This window comes from Apodemus sylvaticus, chromosome 9 (genome assembly GCF_947179515.1).
Source record: "Apodemus sylvaticus chromosome 9, mApoSyl1.1, whole genome shotgun sequence".
Lineage (NCBI taxonomy): Eukaryota > Metazoa > Chordata > Mammalia > Rodentia > Muridae > Apodemus > Apodemus sylvaticus.
In genome coordinates this window covers 107,907,560-107,930,409 of record NC_067480.1, presented here as the reverse complement: position 1 = coordinate 107,930,409, position 22,850 = coordinate 107,907,560, and the positions used below count along the sequence as shown (strand labels likewise).

General features: G+C 43.6%; 1 protein-coding gene across 4 annotated transcripts in view; it reads left to right on the top strand.

Moving 5' to 3' along the window:
- Aff3 (ALF transcription elongation factor 3) overlaps positions 1–22,850 on the top strand; it is a 498,796-nt gene that overhangs the window by 355,701 nt on the left and 120,245 nt on the right. For all 4 annotated transcript variants that reach the window (XM_052193067.1, XM_052193068.1, XM_052193066.1 and 1 more), the window contains one exon: positions 346–397. In XM_052193067.1, the coding sequence (XP_052049027.1) occupies positions 346–397 (52 nt within the window). The remainder of the gene's footprint in view (positions 1–345; positions 398–22,850) is intronic.

Sequence of the window (22,850 nt, the reverse complement as noted above, 5' to 3'; positions counted from 1 at the left end):
CCTTCAACTTTCTGTAAAGCGTAGTAGAGAGAAACTGATTCCATCTGTAAGAAATTCATCTTCTGGCAAGGTCTGCACTCCATGTCTCTGCTTGTTTGCAAATAGCTCCTTGGTACCAATCAGGGCCCTGTGCCTGGGCAATTGTATTGCCAAAGTGAAATCGGGTTGTTGGTTTTTTTTTTTTTCACATTCGGTTCTCAAACAATAAAAGATGTTTTAAAAGCCTCCTGCTGCACACTTTGAAAGCTTGTTAATAGGAGCATAGAAGTATGTTTAATCTTACATCTTAAAGACTGTGAGACTGATGCTGGTGTTTTGTTTTTTTCTCTCCACTTCCTTTTTAAGAGAAAGCTGATGCGGAGCCAGAGAGTCCAGACAATGGCACATCGAACACTTCGTAAGTGTCTTGAGTTTCTCTCTGAGATGACTGTTCTTCAATATGCTTATAAAATGAAACAGTGCAAGTATCTTGTAATAGTGGTGATCATAGTGGAAAGGAGGCCCATGGTTCTCTTTTTTCATGGTAATGTCTTTTTAAATGTTTTCCAGTACAGATGCATTTTGAGGTTTTTCCGGCTTTAGCATAGGAAAGGGATCTTGCAAATGCTAATGTTCTTCTTTATAAAGTAGAAATATAATTAGACTAGAGAGTTTGTACTGGGGAGAATGGAGATAAGCCCTTTAAAATTTGGCTGGAGACTTTTAACACTGACATAAGATTTACAGAACTTTGCACGTGTGCCTGGGGGAACATTCTGTCCTGCATGCCACATACTGTGAAGTACCCAAGTCACTTAAAAAGCCTGCCTGCCATCTGCAGTCCCACCTCCGAAATATGTGACAATTGCAACTCTAAATATCGCCAAGATCCCAAGAGTTCATTGATGTCTTTAAGTAAAGCGCTTTTTAAAGATGAGAAAAGACACTTAGAAGGGACCTGTTCCTCGTTCTTATGTTATTATCTCTTTTCCCTCAGACTTGGAAGAACATAAGTGTGTTTTTAATGGCTAACGTGATATCTAAGTCAGGCACCAGAGCTCCAGCTCAGTCAGTTAAATGCTTGCTGGGGCATGCGGTACATGCATATAATCCCAGCACTGGACAGGCGGGATTAGGCAGATCCATGGGGCTCAGCAGCCAGCCAGCCTAGGCTACTTGGTGTGCTCCAGACCAGTGTCGAGTAATAATGTTATTAATTATTATTATCATTACAATTATTATCTCATATTCTGATACTCAACACCGCTGAAGCACAAACTAGCACGTGACTATTTAATCACGATCCATCACAGGCTTCCGCTTTAAAAATGTTTAATTTGATTACTTTGGGGGAATGGAACATGTTTTATTATAGAAATGACTTTGTGATTGTCTCTGTTTCGGGATCAGTGTTCTCATTAATACCTGAAGTGCCCTTCACTAGCAGCCATAGTCTATGGTCTAGTATCATGTTCTTATTTGTCCAAGATCTCTTTCCGTCTATAGAACAGCTCTGTCTTACACAAAGTGACTAGATGTTTAGTAATAGGCCTCTCTATAGGTTGTGTTTCTTGGGATATTACCCTTTAACGTTCTAATGGCTTTCGTCGCTGTCTTTTCTCAGAAATGGCAAACATGACAGTCCTAAATGATTAAAATGTTGCTAATTTTAAATCATGCCTCAGAATATAATGGGGAAAGAGTTTTAATGCCATCTGGAGGCACTCTAAAGAACTGAAAAGGGTAGAGTGGCTGAAGAAGTTAGTCATTTTGTGTACCATTTGGACTTGATAAAAATGTATACAGCTAGAGGGTAAACTGTTGGTAAGCTAGCTGTGTTTCATTCGTTTGTTCTTTGATAAGAGGATTGATTATTATGAAAGCAGCAGTCTTTGAAATGCCTAACAAATCTTCATCTGTCTCGTTCCACAGACAGATAAAAAGAGCAGAGCGTCGGAAATATGTTAGGAAACCATCAGCGTGTTGTACTTAACTTTACATATTTAAAGTCTCACTCACCAGACACCAGTCTGACTCATGCAATTTGCCGCGATGCTAGTGATCCCTGCTTCTTCCGTTATATTTCTATAACATCCGCTCCCTGAAATGTTTCCCCTCCCCCTGCATGCCTTATTTCTTCAAATGTATAAAAACTAAGTAGGTTATGCAAGGCATTACGTTTAAGTCCTCTGGTGATATCAAGTCCTTGGTACCCCCTCTGCCTTCTTCTGTTGCCTATATCATGGTTGCCACTCAAGTCACAGGAGACAGAGTTAGGCTTACAGGGCTCTCTTAAAAGCAGGGCACTGTGGGCTTGGAGTCTCTCAGAACCCTTCCCAGACCTTCTGTTACACTCAGGCAAGAGGAAGAGCAGCTTAAGACTCAGATGCCTTAGACACGGGTAGTGTAGACATTCTCATACATGATATTATTTATATATGTACCTGTGTAGGATTATATAGTGTGATGGACAGCTTAAGACTGATGCCTTAGACATGGGTAGTGTAGACATTTTTGTGTGTGATTTTTTATATAGACCTAATCATATGTATATACTTACTATACTTACATAAATAAGCACATACACACCCAACACACACACACACACACACGCACACACGCACATATGCACATGCGCACACACACACATCTATACATATACCCCTCATTTGAGTTTATAGGTGTAAGCAGAGCCACTCTGCATATGAGAAATCTGAGGATCAGAAAGGTTGTCCAATTTAAAGGTTAAGTTAGAGCCTGCCTACCTTAGGAATGTATAGTCTTGAGACAAAGTCAGGCCATGAATTAGAAGGAAAATTTAAACTATCAAAGTTTAAAACTATCAAACTACTTTTTGTTGGAGAGGTACACCTGCCGTTATGGGCTCCTGTTACAGAATATCATGGACTGGATGGCGTAGGCAACATATTGGAGACCACCAGTCCCAAATGAAAGGGTCAGGGAGGTGAGTTCCCTCTGAAGGCTGAAAGGGGTGGCTCCCTGAGTTCCTGGGCTAACTTCCTCCTCTCTGTATGCCTCCACAGCATGTCCATTTACATACACCTTTCTCTGGGTCTCTCTCTCTGTAAGAACACCAGCCATGTGGAGTAAGGTCTAACTTGTTAACCTTAGAAGTCACCCTGATGGCTTCGCCTGAACATGATTACTTTTCTAAGGATACTCTCTCAAAGTGAGGTCACATTCTGAGATATTAGTTCTGGTCTGGAGAGAAAATGCCCTCCCCCAACAGGTTCCAGTTTTGAACACTTGGTCACCTCCAGCTGATATGATTAGAAAAGATTTGGAGCCATTAGCTCTGGGACTTAGCAGCTCCTATGAAGGGAATCATTGAGGATCTCTTGTTCTTGGTCCCTTCTGTCCCTTTCTCTGCTTCCCTACCACTGTGAAGTGAAAATCTTCTCTGCCACTTGCCCGCTGTCCTAATACACTGCCAAAGCTCACAGGGTCAAACTGTGGGCTGAACCCTCTGAATTGTACAGGAGAATACACATCTCCCTCCTTTAAATTCTGTCTCTGAGCTGTTTCGTCACAGCTCCATAAAAATAGCCAGCACCGTACGAAAGTTAGAAGGTCATCATGTGGACTTGTGGGGGAGAGGATATTTCAGTCCTCTGTAGCCCTTCATTGACAGTGATGGTCAGACTTTGGAAAGTGAATGCTCAGGCATCAGAATTTAACAGGAACAGGATGTAGAACTGTCAGAGGATGGGGCAAAGGGAGAGAAAAAGATAGATGGAAAGTTATGTGCGTTCCCAGGGGCCTGAGCAGACATAAACTGTGGCCTACAATTGGCCAAGGCATGATGGGATACACCTGCAATCCCAGCACTTGGGAGGCAGAAATGCGAGGATCATTGCAGGTCCAAGGACTCCCAGTCTACAGGCTGTGCTCCAGAAGAGCTGGAAGTCACAGACACACAGCAAATCCCATCTCGATAAACAAATAGCATCAGGAGGCAAAGCACACTTTCTAAGGAAGTGCCTTCCCTTCTTACTGTTAATTATGCTGAGCTGTCAACCTGCAGTACATGACAGGACAGAGGGGTGAGGGGAAATACCTGAGATTTCCCCCGGGATTAATGAGCCAAGAATTCAAGAAGACGAAAGGAGCCATTTATTTATTTATTTATTTATTTGGTTTTTTTGAGACAGAGTTGAAAGGAGGCATTTAATATTTAGACACAAACAAAACCATAAGTACTTGTGAAAGAGTTTCAGTTATGTCACTGATGGAAAAGCTCACGTTAGATGGATTCCACTCCCAGGTATGTGCAAGACTGAAGTCTAACCATTTAAAGTGAAGTTTAACCCCGAAAGGAAGCAAGGTGGATTGGGTGAGCCTTGTGTGGCTCCTCCCCTGAGGGCACTCCGCCAGGCACAAGGAGCAGCCAGAACTCAGGGGCAAGAACCACACTAGCAGTGGCTTGAGATGTGGGAGGATAAGCCCACAGTTGGAGAGTGTGTGGTAATTAGGGGCAAACATTTCATAAAGGAATAAGCCATGAGATGGAGATTCCTCCCCAGCCCCCAGTTCTGTATCTAAACCCCCCGCAGGAGCTGTAATAGCTCCTAATTTGCATAGGTGGGGGGATGCTGGTTAGCACAGTAGAAAGAGCCCTAACTAGAAAACTAAAAAGGAGCAGAGACTCCAGCTCCTGTTACCCAACATAGAGGTGTAGAGTAAAACTTTGACTTCCCTAAGCCCAGAAGGACCAAGCTTTGAGAGTAAAGTCACCCTTGAGGCTGGAGAGATGGTTTTGTGGTCAAAGCACATACTGCTCTTGCAGAAGACCTGGGTTTGGTTCCAGCACTCAGGTCAGACACCACACAGCCTGTAACTCCAGCTCCAAGGGATGAAGTGCTGTGCTGGCTCGTATTATGATAACTTGACACAGCTAGAGACACTGGAGAGGAGGGAGCATCAACTGAGACTGTAAAATAAATGTCCACAGTGTGTGCCCAGGGATATTACAAGAAGCTGTGCTGGGCAGAGTTTTGCTAGCCAAAATGTAACTGCAGAAATTTAAAAGCTAGATTAACAGAAATTGTGACAGCGCAGAAATGAAAGACAGGATACACAAATAGAGAGCCAATAAATATGACTCTGACTGCAGTGACCAATAGGGAGCCAATAAATGTAACTCTGACTGCGATGGCCAGTAGGGATCCAGTAAATGTGAATCTGCCTGCAGTGACCAATAGGGAGCCAGTACATGTGACTTTCCAGCTGCAATGACCAATAGGAAACCAGTAAATGTGAATCCAGCTGCACCCACTGTGTTAAATGTAAATACATTAAAACCACCACTTTACAGGGAAAATACCATGCTGGCTATAAAGACTGCTTATTTTCTTTATATATTATTGTCTATATATTGTCCATACTTCAAGTATACAAATAAATTGAAGCCTCAAGACGGAAAAAAAATAGAACTATATAACAAATGCAAGAAAACTGGAGAAAATGATTTAATACTGCTGCCAAATAGTCTCTAAGACAAAGGACATGATCATTATAAAGCACTGAAGAAAGGACATTTCCTAGTGCTAATGAGGAAGATATGATATTCATAAATATGTATTACAGGCAGACTCAAAAGTCATGACAAAAACAGACTTGACTAGCGTTATAGGTAGATTTTGAACACATCTTTCTATAGTGATTGGGAGAAAAGTAAGTAAAACAGTAGAGTTTGTGGAATGTATGTACCTTAGCAGCCACTGTGCCGTAAGTGCACATGGTGCATCACCAAGAGGGTGCAGTCTTTCCCGAGGCACAGAGACACCAGTCAAAGCTGGCCGGATTGTGAGCCATGGAAATGAAATACCAAGAAGTTCAGAGTTTGGAAATACCATAGTTCATGCTCCATGATCATATACAGCAATTGTATTATACACCAGCAGTGATAGAGTATCATTTAAATCTCAATATCAGGAAGTTAAATAGCATTTCTAAATAGTCTTAGCGTTAAAGGGCACTTCCCAAGTGAGGTTAGGAGGCAATTGTGCCTGAGCAGGAAGGAAAGGAGCAGTCGATGAAAATATCTGAGGACGCATTAAAAGAATGAGGAGAGCAGGAATTCACAGGTTTGCTTTCTTCTGTGGGGGAAAGACCAAGGTTGATACCAGTTACTTGTTTCTGTGTCAAGGCACCAGAAATACAGGGATGATTAAGAACACACACTGCTCTTTCAGAAGATCCAGTTTCAGTTCGTAGCACCCACATCAAGAGGGCTCAAAACCACCTGTAACTCAAACTCCAGGGAAATCCCACCCCTCAGGCCTCTGTGGGTGCCAGTCCTCATGTACATGTGTCCACATAAGTACATACACATATATCTAAAAATACATCGTTGTTTTAAATGAAGAGAGACGTGATCATGAAAAGCCTTCATTATCTTATATGTTAGCCAAAAACGTGATAAAAATTTCAAACGGAAGAAACTAAACCTAAGATAAATAGTAAAACATATATAATAAAAATAATAGAGATCACCAAACAGTAGAGATAGCTAATAAAAAGCTTTTTAAGGCCTAGCAAAATTTACATAATGGCAAGATTGACCTAGTAAAATAAGAGAAAACACAAATTGCCAACACAATCCATGAGAGAAAACAGCTTCACACCTCCTATGAATCTTTAATTAGCAGTAAATAGATATTGTAAGCCATTCCTTGGGAATTAATTTAACAATTTAGATCAGCTGGTTTTCTTGCAAAGGAATTAGAATTATCATAATTGTCTCAAAAATCTGAATGCTGTATGGGTATTATTAAATAATTAAATTCACAATCAAACCTTTCATAAACTGGTCTTCCGGAGTCAGGTAGTTTCACGACTAATTGTCATATTTCTAAATAAAAAATGTTCTTCACCAGTGAAACACTATCAATGAAGTATTAGCATCCCACAGATTCAGGAAATAAAGGAGAACGGTAAATCCAATTCATTTTTGAGACCAACATTACCCTGACACCAGAACCAGATGTAAACCTTATAAAGAAAGTTATAATCCAGGATACTTTATCAAGCATTTTGCAAAATACTTAAGGTATTAACATACCCAATCAGGTGTTTATAAAAAGGATATAATTTACTATGACTTGGTAAAACTTACTACACAAGTATATGTTTGCTTTAACATTAAAAAGGAACTAACATTCTGGGCAGGGGTGGCACACAACCTTAATCCCAGCTCTCAGGAAGCAGAGGCAGACAGGCAGATCTCTGAATTTATTACTCTTACCTACAGAGTGAGTTCCAGGACAGCTAGAGCTACACAAAGAAACCCTGTCTTGAAAAATAAATATAATACACACACACACACACACACACACACACACACACACACACACATATGTTGATATATTGTTTTATATATATATGTTAGTATATTGATATATGTTAGTATATTGATGAATGAATAAAAACATTGATCTAAATAGGTATAGCAAATGTACATGATAAAAATGTTAACTCCCATAAGTGATTTTTTTTTTTAATGAGCTAACTGTGACTACTGGAAAACCTTTAATCTGATGATGGGGATATCAAAAAAAAAAAACTAAGACCAGCTTCTAGTAGCACATTTAAAAGTAGTGATCCAAATGTTTTCCTCCTAAAATCAACAGTACTGTCTGTGGTTGTTACACTGTCCAGCATCCTACTGGAGATCTAGTCAGTCCTACAGGACAAGAAAAGGAAATGGCGCACATTAATGGGAAAGTAACCAAAAGCAGAGACCTAGATAGACAGCCGGGAGAGCTGTGGTGGAGAGCAAGGGCATCCCTGGTTAATCCTGAAAGCAACAAGACTGTGTAGAACTGACTTAAAGTAACAACAAGACAGTGTAGCAATGACTTAAAGTAACAAGAAGACAGTGTAGCAATGACTTAAAGTAATAAACCGGTATACAAGTCTGAGGACAGCTGTGCTCACAGGACAGCTGTGGGCACAGCTGCCTTTCTACATACACAGGTAGCAAAGCAGGCTGGCTGGAAATGAAAGCCTTTCACCAAACAATACCAAGATAGCTAATGAGGGCTTGAGGCTCCTGCTTCATTCAGTTGCAGAGACAGGTTATAGACTTTAGTATAAAACCAAGATGACAGAAATTCTAGGAGAAATTAAAGGGTGGCACCTTTATTGCCTGAAACTAGACATTCTCTTGAGAAATTATAAAAACAGACAACAGAGAGAAAAAATCCTAATAAATTTACCTGTATCAAAAGGGAGCTATTTCATGAGAAGGAAAGGGCAAGCCAAAAGTTTGAAGGGTACATCTGCAGTCTATAATCTGGCAAATAACATATCCAGAATATATAAGGAACTCTGGGAAAGTCCATAAATAAGCAACAAATGGTTTAAAGTGGGCAAAATCCTCAAAGATACCAGAGAAGATATGCAAATAGACACTAAGCAGATGAAAGGTTTTGTTTCATTAATTATACTCATCCAAGGGAAGCACAAAGCTATAGTGTAACACAGCTACCTCATCATTTTTATGAATCGAGTTAAAATGGCTGACAACACCGGGCAAGTGACAGTGATGATATGCAGTGACAGTAACTATCTTACTCTGCTGTAATACATTAAGCAGTGAAGATAGGACCTGAAGCCCAGCCCTCAATCATAGGAGCAAAGTTCCTATCCAGTGTCCATCGCTGCTCCCTCAAGTTCACATGTGCTCCTTAAGAGACAGCATCTATCCTGGGAAGATCACGCCTTAGTGTATTACCTGAAGGCTAGGCTGGGACCACTAGATAGTCCTCCAAGGAACAATGACCAGAAGGAGATCTCCAAGACCCTGCCCAGCCCACAGTGAGGCTGACTGCTGAGCTGGCTCTTTTGGAGGACTGCCAGCCACAAGGGATGTACACGCAAGCCAAAGGCCATGGCTCAGGCTGAAGACAACCCCCTAGAGAGTGGCCCTTTCCATGTGTGGATGTCCCTCAGTCAGCCAGAGTAAGTGTGCCTTGAGAGAATGTACATTATTAGTGGCCTTCATCAATCAAGGTGATTGGATTAAACAAAAGGGTTAAACTCCTAAGAAGAAGAAATAATAATAATAACCAAAAAGAGGCAGAAGGAGAACCACCCATCCAGGCGCCTACATTGGACAGTAAAAAAGCTGGAAGTTATTATAAGCTAGACTAAATTGTAGCGACCCATGAAATGTTCCTTCTTCCAACGGTAATGTATGAAAAATGCCCATTACCAAGCCGGTACCCAATAACTCATCATTATTGCCATCGTAAGAGTATCTATGGTGAATTAAACCTCAAAAACAGCCCTGTCTCTGGCCATTCGAAGCTTTATTAGAAGCTTAATTTGTCCTTTAAAACAAGTAGAGAACTTAGAAACAATGAAAGGAATTAAAGACAAACTAGTACAAAGTTTTTTTAAAAGGGTTTCCAGTGAGGCCAGGGCTTAGAAAAGAAAGATCCAGTATCAGTATAGTCCATGGATGATGCCCAGAACAAACTCTTCCCCAAGCCTCCACAGGGCAGGGCCAGATGCAAAAGCTCTGCCTCGCTCCAGAGAGCACGCATGGCCAGGAGAGGTGAGGAGCAGTGCTTCCAGGGACTTCCCTTAAAGACCGGGTGTGGGCCCCGCTGGCTGAGCCTGGCATCCTTGTGTGCAGCCTGCTGCTAAGATGTTCATAGGGATGGAAAGGGCTCGTTGAGATTTTCCATGCTCAGAGCAGAATTACCTTAAAAATGTTAAAAATGGAGGAAGTGATAGCTCAACATATCAAGAAACGTGCCATTTATACATATGCATTTAATAATCAGGTTACACAAACTGGTCAGCTAATAGTATCTGGAAGTTGATCAAAGTCTGTTGGAAAATGGTTTCCCCTCAAAAAAAAAAATCTTTTTTTTTTCCACTGAGAAACTTGAAACCATGGTGGTATTTATTTTGGCTGTGGTAATACATGTGTAAAATGATGAATTGTGTCCGAACTTTTGGCTTATTAGGTGTCTGTCCCTGGAGACCTCTTCTCTGTATCTGTGTAAGTGATTCGCCAAGATCCTGTAAGCTAGAGAGCTGAGAAAGCTAACGAAACAGCCCTTGCTGGAAAAGGCTGGTCAGATCCTGTTTCTCCCGCTCTCAAATACCAAGGATGAAATATTAAGCAAAGGGCCCCTCAGTACCCCAAGATGCCCTCAGACACTCATCATACAGAAGCCCAAAGTAGATGCAGGTCTGTGAAGGAATGAGGCGTGATCTCTTACAGGCCACTGTGAGCAGTCTGCATGCACTGCAGAAGTCAGCATGGCAGTGGGGGATAAGACATGCCCAAGATGGAGATCAGGCAGTAGATCACCTTGGTTCAACTCTCCTGCTGATGTGGGAATGCCAATAAGGTTTGCCCATCCAGGACAAAACTAGAAACTCTGTTTTCTGTGAGCCTACACCTGGTTGGAGGAAACCTTTCAAAGCTAAGAGGCTGGCTTGGGTCCAAGTTCTAGAGGGCTCTGGTGTCAGGTTGGTTTTGGTGAGGACCTGGAGGCAGAAGGCAGTAATGTAAGGCTCAGTCACATCACAAAACTAAAAGCCAGAGAGATTCAGGCGTCAGGCTCAGGGTTAAGATGCCCAAGAAACCAGCATCCCCAAGGAACTGAAGACTCTGCCAGGTCCACCCCTTAAGTTAAACATCCCTTAGCTCACTTCTGTATCACCACACCAGACATCAGCTTCACAGAGCACATCTAAACACTGAACACGCCTTGAGGCCTGGTGGGAGGCTCGACCCAAGGGTCTGTAGAGAAGCCTCTAGCAAAATGGCAGAGTCCGTTCTGTGTCCTTTGTTTGGTTCTCTAGGGCCTCTTACTTCCCTTCCTGGACTCCATCAAATGCACTTCCTTTCAAACCTTATCTAGCTTGCCCAAGGTGTTTGGTTGTTTGTTCCTCTCCTGGATTCTGTAATATGGTTTTCACAAATGCGTCAAACAACAATGTAAGATTCATTATCCTGACCTGTTTTAAATTTGGTGGCATGAGGTACATTGTCGGGGGGCTTGCTGACAGGTCCTTCATCATCTCAAAACTCAGTGCCCTCAACAGCTGAATGTAGTTTCCCATCTCACTGATCCTGCCCCAGACCCAGCCTACCTACGTACAGGTCTGTATTTGCCCATCCTGTGTACTTTATATAAGTTAAAATACAGTATTTTTGGTTAAAAGCAGACATCTCTGTTTAGTTCATGTTACGTCATGTGGCAGAACAACTTCCTTCCCAAGCCTGAATAGCATTTCATTGCATGTCCTAGACTATCTCTGACTTTCCAAGCTTTGAATTTGCAATTTTGGTTTTTGTTTTGTTTTTTTTTTTTTTAAATCTTGGAGTCGGGGATGGCATACAAATGTCATGGTGCACATATGAGAGGACAGCTTCTGGTGTTGAGCCTCCTCTTCTCCTACTCCGTTGCTTGTCTCTGCATATGAAAGGCTGGCCAGTCTGTGAAGATTTTGTTTCCTTAGACTTCCAGGGATTCCCCTGAACCTGCTTCCTATCTCGCACTAGTGCACTGAGATTACAGATGTCTAGATGTCTGCTCCTGCATCCAGCTTGGCCTGAGTTCTGGGGATCAAAACTTAGTCTCTCATGCTGCACAAGTACTTTATCCACTGGGCCATCTCCAGAGCCCTTGTTCTGTGCTACCCAGCTGGAACAGGACTGGCCTGTACACACCCCTAAAGCCCTCCCCAGGGGACTCAAAAATATCTTCATGGGGCCTACATAATTTTTAGTTAAAGAACCAAAACCCAGAAGATTGTAGGACCTAGTCACAGACTTGTGATGGCACTGCTGTGTGGTGGGAGGAATTTTCTAGTGATCCTAAAAAGACCACATGCACAGCTAGTGATGGGCATGTGCTTACAGTTGACAGTCTCTAGAGCAGTGGTTCTCAACCTTCTTACTGTTGTGACCCTTAATATAGTTCATGTTGTGATGAGCACCAACCACAAAATTATTTTCTTTCTTTCTTTTTTCTTTCTTTCTTTCTTTCTTTTTCTTTCTTTCTTTCTTTCTTTCTTTCTTTCTTTCTTCCTTCCTTCCTTCCTTCCTTCCTTCCTTCCTTCCTTTCTTTCTTTCTTTCTTTCTTTCTTTTTTTGTTTGTTTTTGGCTTTGTTTTTCAAGACAAGGTTTCTCTGTGTAGCCCTGGCTGTCCTGGAGCTCACTCTGTAGACCAGGCTGGCCTCGAACTCAGAAATCCACCTACCTCTGCCTCTGCCTCCCAAGTGCTGGGATTATAGGCGTGCGCCACCACCGCCCGGCCATAAGATTATTTTCATTGCTGCTCCGTAACTGTAATTTTGCTGCTGTTGGGAATCGTAATGTAAATATCTGTTTTCTGATGCTCTTAAGATCCCCCATGAAAGGGTCATGTGACCACATATGGAGTTGCAACCCACAGTTGAGAACCACCCTTCTAGAAGAAGGCATGAGCCCTTTCAGGCCTCAGAGCCTGCCCTGGCAGACTTCGGTTGCTGTTCTGCGTTCTCAGTGGCCTTAGCAGACGCTAACTTCTTTCCTCCTTTTTTTGGAGGAGATGTTTGGCTGTGGAAGGAACATGTCCCTTGTTACCACATTTGCTGACTGTTACCGACAGTAAATATCTCCTGACGTTAATAGATTGGTTTTGTTTCCCCTGGCACAGCCCTGCCTTCCCCACAGCTTCCTCTCCATGCTTGTTTGTAGGAGCCTCAGCCCCAGCATTCAGAGCATTGTATTTACACAGTGCCAAAGTCCCGGTACAAGTAAATAAATTGGTAGGAGAACCCAGCAGCCATTGGAACACATTTACTGTACATTTTGTGCACTTTCCCCCACAGTGTATCACTGTGAGCTGAATGTGTTCTCTCTTCCACACAGTCTAAGATGGAAACCTCTGAAATGCACAGCTGAAGTGGTTACAAACTGGATGCCCCTTGCCCTTGTCCCCCATACCCTCTCTGTACACCTGGCACCTGAGACATTTCCCCAGATCAAACACCTGTTTTGTGCCAGGCGCTCAACTGGATACATAGTTTCGTTCCGTCCACAGGACAGTCTGATGAGGTGTATTATTACACTGTATCTATCACCAAGCAGGAGCTGGCTCCCTGAGGTTTCACAGTTGGCAGCAGCAGCACCAGGAGTCTGGCTGGTTGCCCAGCTCCAGAGCTGCTGACAGGCACTGCTTTAGGTCTGTGGCCTGGCACAGGAGACCTCTGGAGAGAAGAGCAGTTCTTAGAAGAAATGCCATTGCTAAACAAAGGAGTGGACTGATTGCTCCCTAAAAAGCTCTTCCAGCTTCATCCCCCACCTACTGACAAGAGAGAGGCCTCTGAGGGCCTGTGAGGATACAGGGAAAGCCGGCCCCAGGCCTTAGTGCCTGCCCTGCGGGAGCCTGCACAGTGTGGCAGAGCCAAGAAGTCTGGAATTCTCTTACCAGCAAGTGAGTTCCCAGCCTCAGCCACCTGCTCACCTCAGAGGGCCTCTGCTGGCACAGGGCACCACAGTGAACCCATGCCTACAGGATCTCACCAGAGAATGTAAAATGTGTTGGCCGCTGCAGCCAAGGGCCTGCCATAGAGAATTACCCCCTTCCGCCTCTAGTCTGACATGGCTGAAGTAACCACAGGGGAAAAAAAATACATGGTTAGGGCGGGTGACAGAAATTTTACACACATGCCTACCTACGCTCACCTTTTTAGGTTGTTTTCTTTCTTAACACTTTGCATATTTAAAAATAAGGACTGTATGGAATTTCAAGCCTTCAGGCTATAGAAGAGATTATTTAGTGACCACAGGTTGGCAAACTTATGCTAAATGGATACTATGATGCAGACCAGTTGTGTTATTTAAAATAGTGTGAACTAAAGCAGCGAGTTGCCCTTGGGGTGAGTTAGTTCAGAATCTTCACAGCGATTCAGAGTAGACATTACACTTGCATTTTTATAGAAGTAGAGACCCAGCAAGCACAAGTACACGTGCCACAGGCAGATTTGTTGGATTTTGTTCTGTTTTGTTGTTTTACTGCCTGTATGCATGTTTGTCTCCATATGTCTCCATACCATGTGCATGCAGCCCCCAAAAAGGCCAGAAGAGGGCGTCAGACCTCCTGGAGCTGGAGTAACATGCAGTTGTAAGCCACAGTATATGTGCTGGGAACCCAACCTCAAGAAAAGCAGCCCGTGTTTTTATCCACGGAGCCATCCCTAGCCCTCAGGCCAAGGTTCTAAATTTCAAAAGTACTTTGTCCATGGACACTGGATTTCATTAAAAATACAAACAGGGCCAGGCAGTGATGGTGCACGCCTGTAATCCCAGCACTCTAGGAGGCAGAGGCAGGTGGATTTCTGAGTTCCAGGCCAGCCTGGTCTACAGAGTGAGTTTCAGGACAGCCAGGGCTATACAGAGAAACCCAGTCTCAAAAAAATCAAAATCCAAAAAACAAAAAAAACAACAACAACAACAACAAAAATACAAACAGGAATTGACACCCAAAGTAGCCTCAAGGCGTGTTCAGTGTTTAGATGGGCTCTGTGAAGCTGATGTCTCGTGTGGTGATACAGAAGTGAGCTAAGGGACGTTTAACGTAAGAGGTGGAGCCTGGCAGAGTCTTCAGTTCCTTGGGGATGCTGGTTTCTTGGGCATCTTAAACCCTGAGCCTGACGCCTGAATCTCTCTGGCTTTTAGTTTTGTGATGTGACTGAGCCTTACATTACTGCCTTCTGCCTCCAGGTCCTCACCAAAACCAACCTGACACCAGAGCCCTCTAGAACTTGGACCCAAGCCAGCCTCTTAGCTTTGAAAGATTTCCCAGTGAGGGTGTTTTGTTATAACAACAGAAAAGGAATAATTTCAGAAGGAACACAAGTCACTGAGTGATCTCACTTGGAGATTTGTTTGACCCAAAAATTAAAAGACCAATTACATCTATTAGATTACTTATATTTAAGGCATATAAGACAGAAGGCGTATTAGGGTGTGTGTGTGTGTGTGTGGTGTGTGTGTGTGTGTGTGTGTTTTGAATCTTCAGGAATAAATAGGATAATAGAAATAAAACAGGAAAAATAGGCAATAATTGAGTCAAAATAATAACCATAAACCTTTGCTTCTTAGACCAATATGATAAACATTTTAGAAGCTATACATTCTAAAAATATTTTTCAAATCAGTATATATAGAAAATATAGGCAGAAATTACTTATAGATTTGAGGATCGAACATTCATTTGGCCACAGACAAAATTTCTTTTTATGGGCCATCTTCAAAAATAGGGAGCCTCTTGCCTCGTTTTTTAGTGTAAGTTGGGCAGTCTGAGCCCACGCACCAGGATTACTGATCGCTTCTGAGCATTTTGCCCATGTCATTTCTAGGCTCTTGGGGTGGGGGCCTTCTCAGAAAAGGCATCCATGCAGGAGAGGTTTCTGACTGAGCCAGGGTTCTACCTAGTTTGACTTCTGGGGCCATGCTTTTCAGGATACCTCTGTAGATTGTCTTTTCTGGCTACTAGACTTCAGCATATTCCCAAAACGATAAATATTGATGTGTCTCTAACTAACTAGCTTTCTAATCGTCACTGTTACTGATCATGCCAAATGCCTCTCAACAAATGTTGAGCAGAGAAGACTCCAAATTGATGTTTAGTGTTTGAATAAATAATCAGCTCAGACACAGGCTTGCATGGTGGGGAGCTGCACTGGGGTTCGTTGTTACCTGAGGGCATTTGTGTAAGTGCTGGCCTTGGGTGGGGCTGGGAGAGCCTAGCACCTCCACTGGACTTTGTCCATGCCACGCTGCTGGGAGCTTTCAGTCCAGCGTGTTGCTCACTGTTAAAGGGACGCCATGGAGGGCTTCCAAGGCCAGGAGCATTCAGGAGGACGCTCAGAAAGTCCCCCTCCTCTGGGGTGTAAATGGTGCCTTTGTTGGTTCTTTTATCCCGCTCTTCAACCTCTGAGTAGAGATGCCAGATAAGATACTAGACACCCAGTTCAATTTGAATTTCAGATAAACAAGGAATAATTTTCAGTGTTTGTCCTGTGCAACGTTTAGGGCAAACATATACAAAAATATTATTTGCTGTTTACATAAAATTCAAATGTAGTGGGAAATCCCATTAGTTTCACTTAATTCTAACACCCTGCAGACAGCGCATAGACTCTTGACTGGAGTGTCTTCAAAGCGCTGATGAATAAGGAATAAATGATAAGTGGAGATGGGAAGAGAGAAAAAGAGGCAGAAAGAATGAATGCTGGAGAGCAGCCAAGTAAAATAGCTAAATTTTGAAGAAGAAGAAGAAAAAGAATTCCTAAAACTGAGGTCATAGAATGGAAAATATCTGTTTCGTGGACTCTTGAGCCTGAATATTGGCCAGAGTCGGGGGGGGGGGGGTGTAGAGAAAGATTGAGGGGGGTAAGGGAGGCTGTTCTTTGCATCTGTGTGGCTCTACTTATCCAGGAAGGGAAGATTTGGAACGTGAAGATCCTTAAGCCCTGGGACTTGGTTTATTAATTGCAGGTATTGTTTTTTTTGTTTTGTTTTTTTTCTGCAAGATGCTTTGCCAATTGGATAGCAAGGAAAGGTACTAACTTCAGCTCTCGTTTCTAAGATGCCCTTGAAACTTTGTGGGTAACTTCTTGTTTGTCTTGTGCTAAAAAGCAGAAACCGATCTGACACTTGATACGGAGAGGAATCTGCCCTGTTTGAAAAACACAGATTGGCTGTGAAGCAAGAAGACAGATTTTTCTTTCTTTCGAGTTAAAAATATTAACTGACAGCTCGGGACGGTTTGCTCGTCCTTTATCTCTAACCAGACAAATTACTCTAACCAAGAAACCTCTTACCTGCATCCTGGGTGTGTCACAGACTTAACGCTGTTCCTGGGAGATGGAGTTTTAACTATGCATGGGGGAAAAATGATGGTTGGAATGTTTAGCGTGTGATTTAAATCACGTGTGCTAGGTTCTGACCTGCCAAGCCCCTGCTGGATCAAGCCTTAAACAGGGTAAGAATCATTTCATGTTCCTGGTTTATCTTCAGTCCTGCAGGCATGGGTGGCTCTGGGTGAAGAACGGCCAGCAGGTTTGTGCTGGCTGTTGCGTTCTAATGTGAGTGTCCTTCCTATACAGGGCAAGGTTTCTATCTGTGCCAAGAGCTACAGTTTAACACGTGGCAGCATTAGGATTGCGGCCTCAACATTGGATCATGTTTTTATTTAGTGTGAGAGACAAGAGTCTGCACTCTGGGTCTATTTTTTCAAGGGCTGCCTTTGCAGGTCCCTAAAGCTCAGCCTCCTGTTTCTAAGACTCAACTTCTTCATCTTTGCTGGGACAATAGGCTGATGATACGTGAAATGGACCAAATTCATTATAGGCTTTCCAGATAAGATGCATTCTAATTCCTAAAATAAAAATCATCATATCTCATCTGCCTTTCCTCTCGGCCCTTACAAGCTCTTTTAAAGTAATGGTGTGATAGGTTCAGATAAAGAACCGTGGTATTCTGCATGCATCCCACTGCAAAGATTTCAACACGTTCTCAAAGCCAGTCTCTCTCCCGACAGCCAGAGCCAGGTGGAAACCACGGGGGCAGGGAGCCACATGGCCAGCCGTGGCTGTCGGCGAGAAACAAGTACAGTTTTGAAGGGAGAGATAACCAAAGAAAGTCATCAGGTGAGCTGATGGCCAGTTCCAGCAGTACCTGGGTGTGCCCCGGCCAAAGAGGTTTCCCTCCATCCAATCTCTTGGCTACCGTCATAAACAGGCCCCAGACCTCCGATGACCTTTTTAAAGTATTATGGCATAGGGAGATGGCTCAGTGGGTATGGTGGTTACAGGCAAGCTTGAGGGCTGTAGTGGCTATTCCTGTTTGTCAACTTGACTATATCTGGAATGAACTACAATCTAGAATTGGAAGGCTCACCTATGATCCTAATCTGGAAGCTCAGAGATATAAGTTCCTGACCTGGATCTTGGCATGGAGATCTTGAAGCATAGTGGCTATGAATTTCAGAAGATTAAGACAAGGAGATCTCAGAGTTCAAGATCATCTGGGATTAAAGGCATGGAGGCACACGCCTTTAATCTGGGCCACACCCTCTGCTGGAGACCCACATGCCTTTAATCTGGGCTACACCCTCTGCTGGAGATCGATATAAGGACATTGGAAGAAGGAAGATTAACTCACTCTTCCTTGCCTGCTTGCCTCGTGGGACTGAGCAACTGCTAGATCCTTGGACTTCCATCCACAGCTGCTGCTGCCCATTTTTGGGGAGTTGGACTATAGACTGTAAGTCATCAACAAATTCCCTAACTATATAGAGACTGCCCATACATTCTGTGACTATAGGGAACTCAAACTAATACAAGGGCCTGGATTCAAATTCTCAGCACTCACATAAAAACCAGGTGTGGCAGTCTATGCCTGTAAGCCTAGTGGTGAGACACCCAGATGGGAAGATCCCTGGAGCTCACTGGTTATGGGGGTAGCCAAAACAGTGAGCCCCGAGTTCAGTAAGTGATCCTGTCCCAAAAATAAGGCAGAGAGTGGAAGATATCCACCTTCAGCCTCTGACTTCTGCTCTCTCTCTCTCTCTCTCTCTCTCTCTCTCTCTCTCACACACACACACACACACACACACACACACACACCACACACAGGAGCACATAGCCACCCATGTACACATACACACACACACACACACACACACTCTCTCTCTCTCAATGGATGAATAGCCGAATAAATAAAATGAAATATTAATAAATCAAATCAGAATTAATACAAGATGACAGTGGTGGCACATGCTTTTGGCTCTAACTACTCAGGAGGCTGAGGCAGGAGGATTGCTTTGAGTCTAGGTATTAAGACACCAGCCTAGGCATAGGACGATCGCATCTCAAATAGTTCTATCATTTTGTGCTCCTGTAACTGTGATAATGTATTTATGATAGAAAATCATGACTAAGTCCAATCCTGTCATGCCAACAACTAAAGATACTGAGACAAGGGAATTTCATGTTCAAGGCCAACCATGGCTATATGGTGAGTTCAAGGCAACTTAGTGACATTCTATCTCAAAATAAAGCAAAAAGAGGAAAGGAAATCAGCTTAGCCGCCATCAGATGAGGAGTGGATGATTAAAGTGTGGCGGATATATAATAGAATTATGTTATATTTCTTAAGCCATAAAGAAAAATAAAATTTGGAAATCTACAGGAAATTGAATGTGTGTGGGAAGTAGTATTTTGAGGCACCCCAGACCCAGAAAGGCAATAACCACAGCCCTCTATTGTGTGCAAATCATATCTTCTAATTTGTGTCTTTGTATATGTGCATGTATGTGTGTCTGTGTGTGTGCATGTATGTGTGTGGTGGTGTATTATGTGTGTCTGTGTGCATGTATGTGTATGTCTGTGTGCATGTATGTGTGTGTATGTGTGCACACTTATGTGCATCTGTGTCTGTCCATGCATGTGTGTGTATGTGTGTATGTGGTTTTTCTGTGTGCATATATGTATACCTGTCTGTCTGTGTATATGTATGTGTATGATGGGTATATGTATGTGTGTCTGTGTGGGGGGAGGTATATGTGTGTATATCTATATGTGTATCTCTGTGTGCATGTGTATGTGCATGTATGTGTCTGTGTGCATACCTGTCTGTGTATGTATGTATGTGGGGAGGCTGGATGTGTGTCTGTGTGTGTGCTGTATGTGTGTGTGAGGGTATGTGAGTGTGGATGTATGTATGTATGTATGTGCATGCATGTATGTATGTCTCTGTGTGGGGGCATATGTATATAAGTGTGCATATGTATGTGTATGTGTGTCTGTGTCTATGTGTTGGAGTGAATGTGGGTAGGGGCCGGGAAACTAGGAGGAGGAAAGGAGCTTTATAGAAGGCCTGGAGGGTAGAAGGGGATAAAACAGGACATGAAAATAAAAATGCAAAAGGCACTCTCAGGACAGGACCAACAAAAGCAAAGTGTGCACGAAAATGCCACAGTGAAATCTGTTGATAGATGGACGAATGGACAGACAGACAGATGGAGGGCAAGGTAGCTGGGGGAGTATATGCAGCTCAGTGGCAGAGAGCTTGCTGTAAGCAGGTTTATTCTTCAGTTCTACCAAAAATAGAGTGGGAACAGAGGAAGAGGGACAGAAGAAGAGAATGTTCTAATTCAGGAGATTCTCAGGATGGCTTGATTACCTTAATCATGGAAGACACTTAAGTGCAAGGCTTTGGCCCTCCTCCACCAGAGACTTTGCAGTGAGACTAAACTTGGGCCAAGAAATCTGTGGTTTTTAACTTTCCTGGGTGATGATATTACTCAGGTACATAATGGCTCCACCAGCGTCCTGATAACGAGTTCTTTTCAGCCACAGAGAGTTTTGTTTTCTGTCTATGCAGTAAGTACACTTGGAGCCTCATTCTGAACTTCTGTTCCTGTCAGCCTCAGCTTCTCCTAGCCTGTCCCACACTGGCTTCCTTCTCATCTCAAAAGAAGGCATGTCTGGTCCTCTCTGGCTCTTCTGACCTCATCCGTCCCTCCCTTCCTGCCAGTCCTGTCTTGTTTCCCTGGAGTCTCTTCTTCCACTGATTTAGATTTTACCCAAACAGAATACAGCCACACTGATCAGCCACTGTGTAGTAGTCAACCTCTCGTTCCTACAAGACAGCTGCAGTAGCTGACTTCATAAGAGACAGATGTGTTTAGCTGTAGCTTGAGGGATATGGTCCTAACAACTGTCCAGCTCTGGAGTAGGCGGTGCTTCAGGGCAGATCATTGTGGCAAGAGAACAGGAGAGAGGATGTGAGGCCCGAAACAGAGGGAGGGTCAAGGATACAGCTCAGACTTCCATTACTTCCAGGGATCAGCATTTTCTTCCAGAGATAGCATCCCCACCCACACCCCCAACCGCCACCCCTTCTACCTCAGTTCTTCCAACTGGGACTCACTTCTTAAATGGTCCACCATTTCTCAATAGTACCATTCTGAGGACAAGACCTTTTACACATGAACGCCTCCTTATCCTCAGGGATGTGTTCCAGGATTCTTGGCGGGTGCCTGAATCCACAGGTCAAGCCACACTCTGTGTTCTATGTTTTTCCAGTACATACCTATTCATGGTAAAACTTAATTTGGAAAATTGGCACAGCAAGAGAGTAACTACTGATAAAATACGAGCAGTTCTAGGGCGTGTCCTAATATAAGTCATGTGAATGTTGTCAGTCCCCTCTGCCACTGAATGCGCCATGGAGTCTGGGAACCAGGATAGCTGTAGAAGGCCTGCGACAAGGGACTTATGCAACTCCGATACACAGAGCAAATGAAAGGTTCACATCCCAGTAAGACAGAACAAAACACAGCTAAAAACCAGGAGTTGTATCTGGAGTTTTCTGTCTCACAGTTCTGGACTTTGACTACCCGTGAGCAGCAGCCACTTGGGACAAAATACAATGGCAGACAGGACACTGTAGTGAGACTGTGATCTTAGTGATTCCTGCTCCACTAACCTTTGTTCAAACCTCGTTCGCATCAGCTTGGGCAACCTCCTGAAGCTGTGTAGTGGTATGAATGAGAATGGCCCCCATTCGCAGATACAGGTGAACACTTCAGTCACCAGGAAGTGGAACTTGGTAGAACTACAGGGATTAGGAGGTGTGGCCATGTTGGAAGAAGGGTGTCAGTCGCTTGTAGTGACCTGGAGGTTTCAGAAGCCCATGGCAGAGTGTCTGTCTGTCTGTCTCTCTCTCTCTCTCTTCCTCCCTCTCTCTTTCCTCCCCCCTCTCTGCCTCTTTCTCTCTCTCTCTCTCCCCTCCCCCTTCTCTCTGTGTCTCTGTCTCTTTCTCTCTCTCTCTCCCCTCCCCCTTCTCTCTGTGTCTCTGTCTCTCTCGCTCATCAGGATTTAGCTCTCGGCTTCCTCTCCAGCACCACCCCTGCCTGTTGCACTGTGTTCACCAGACTGGTTTACTCTTTCCAAGACTGGCGGCTAGTTCTGCTCTCCCTTCAGTTCCGTTAGCAGGGCTTCTCTCTCAGGGTTCTGTCCCTTTGGTGTCCCAGGCTGCTGGCCAGGGAGTCTTTCCTGTTTCCTCCTTTTCCCTCCGGGGAACCTTGATCTCCCAGCAGCAGCTTCTTGGTCCTCATCTGTATGATCCTGCCAAATTAACTCATGTCAGATGAGATTGGGTGCATGCCGTATAGACGCAAATTAACTTACGTAAAGGATAGTCGGGATTCTACTGCTGCTTTCCACTATGGTGGTTGATAACGGGGCTCCTCAAATTTATGTTCAGATTTTTAGACTGGCCTTTTGTACTCCTCCCTTGGTTATTTATTTTGTCATTTTTCTTTCCACAAAACTGGGAATTTTAAGTCTTGGGGTTTGCTCGGCCACCACTAAGCTATACCCCAGCTCCCCGTTTTTTTTTTCTGGCCTCATTCTCCACTCCTGCCCTTACCCCCAACACCACACATGAAGCACCAAAAAACTAATAAGCTTCCTATTACTGTTTTTTTAAAGATTTATTTATTGTTGTGTCTAAGTACACTGTAGCTGTCTTCGGACACACCAGGAGAGGGCGTCAGATCTCATTAGAATGGTTGTGAGCCACCATGCGGTTGCTGGGATTTGAACTCAGGATCTTCAAAAGAGCAGTCAGTGCATCTCTCAGCTGTTACTCTTAATGTGAGCCCTGCTCTTGTGGGTGAACCCAGAGTGGCTTCTCCTGATTTTCCTGTGACATTTTCTCTTGTTTCTCAAGTGAGATTCTACGCCATTGCCCCGTGGCAAGGCTTGCTTGGGGTCTACAAGCCCGCTCAGTCTCCCCCTCTAGCGTCATATGATGAATT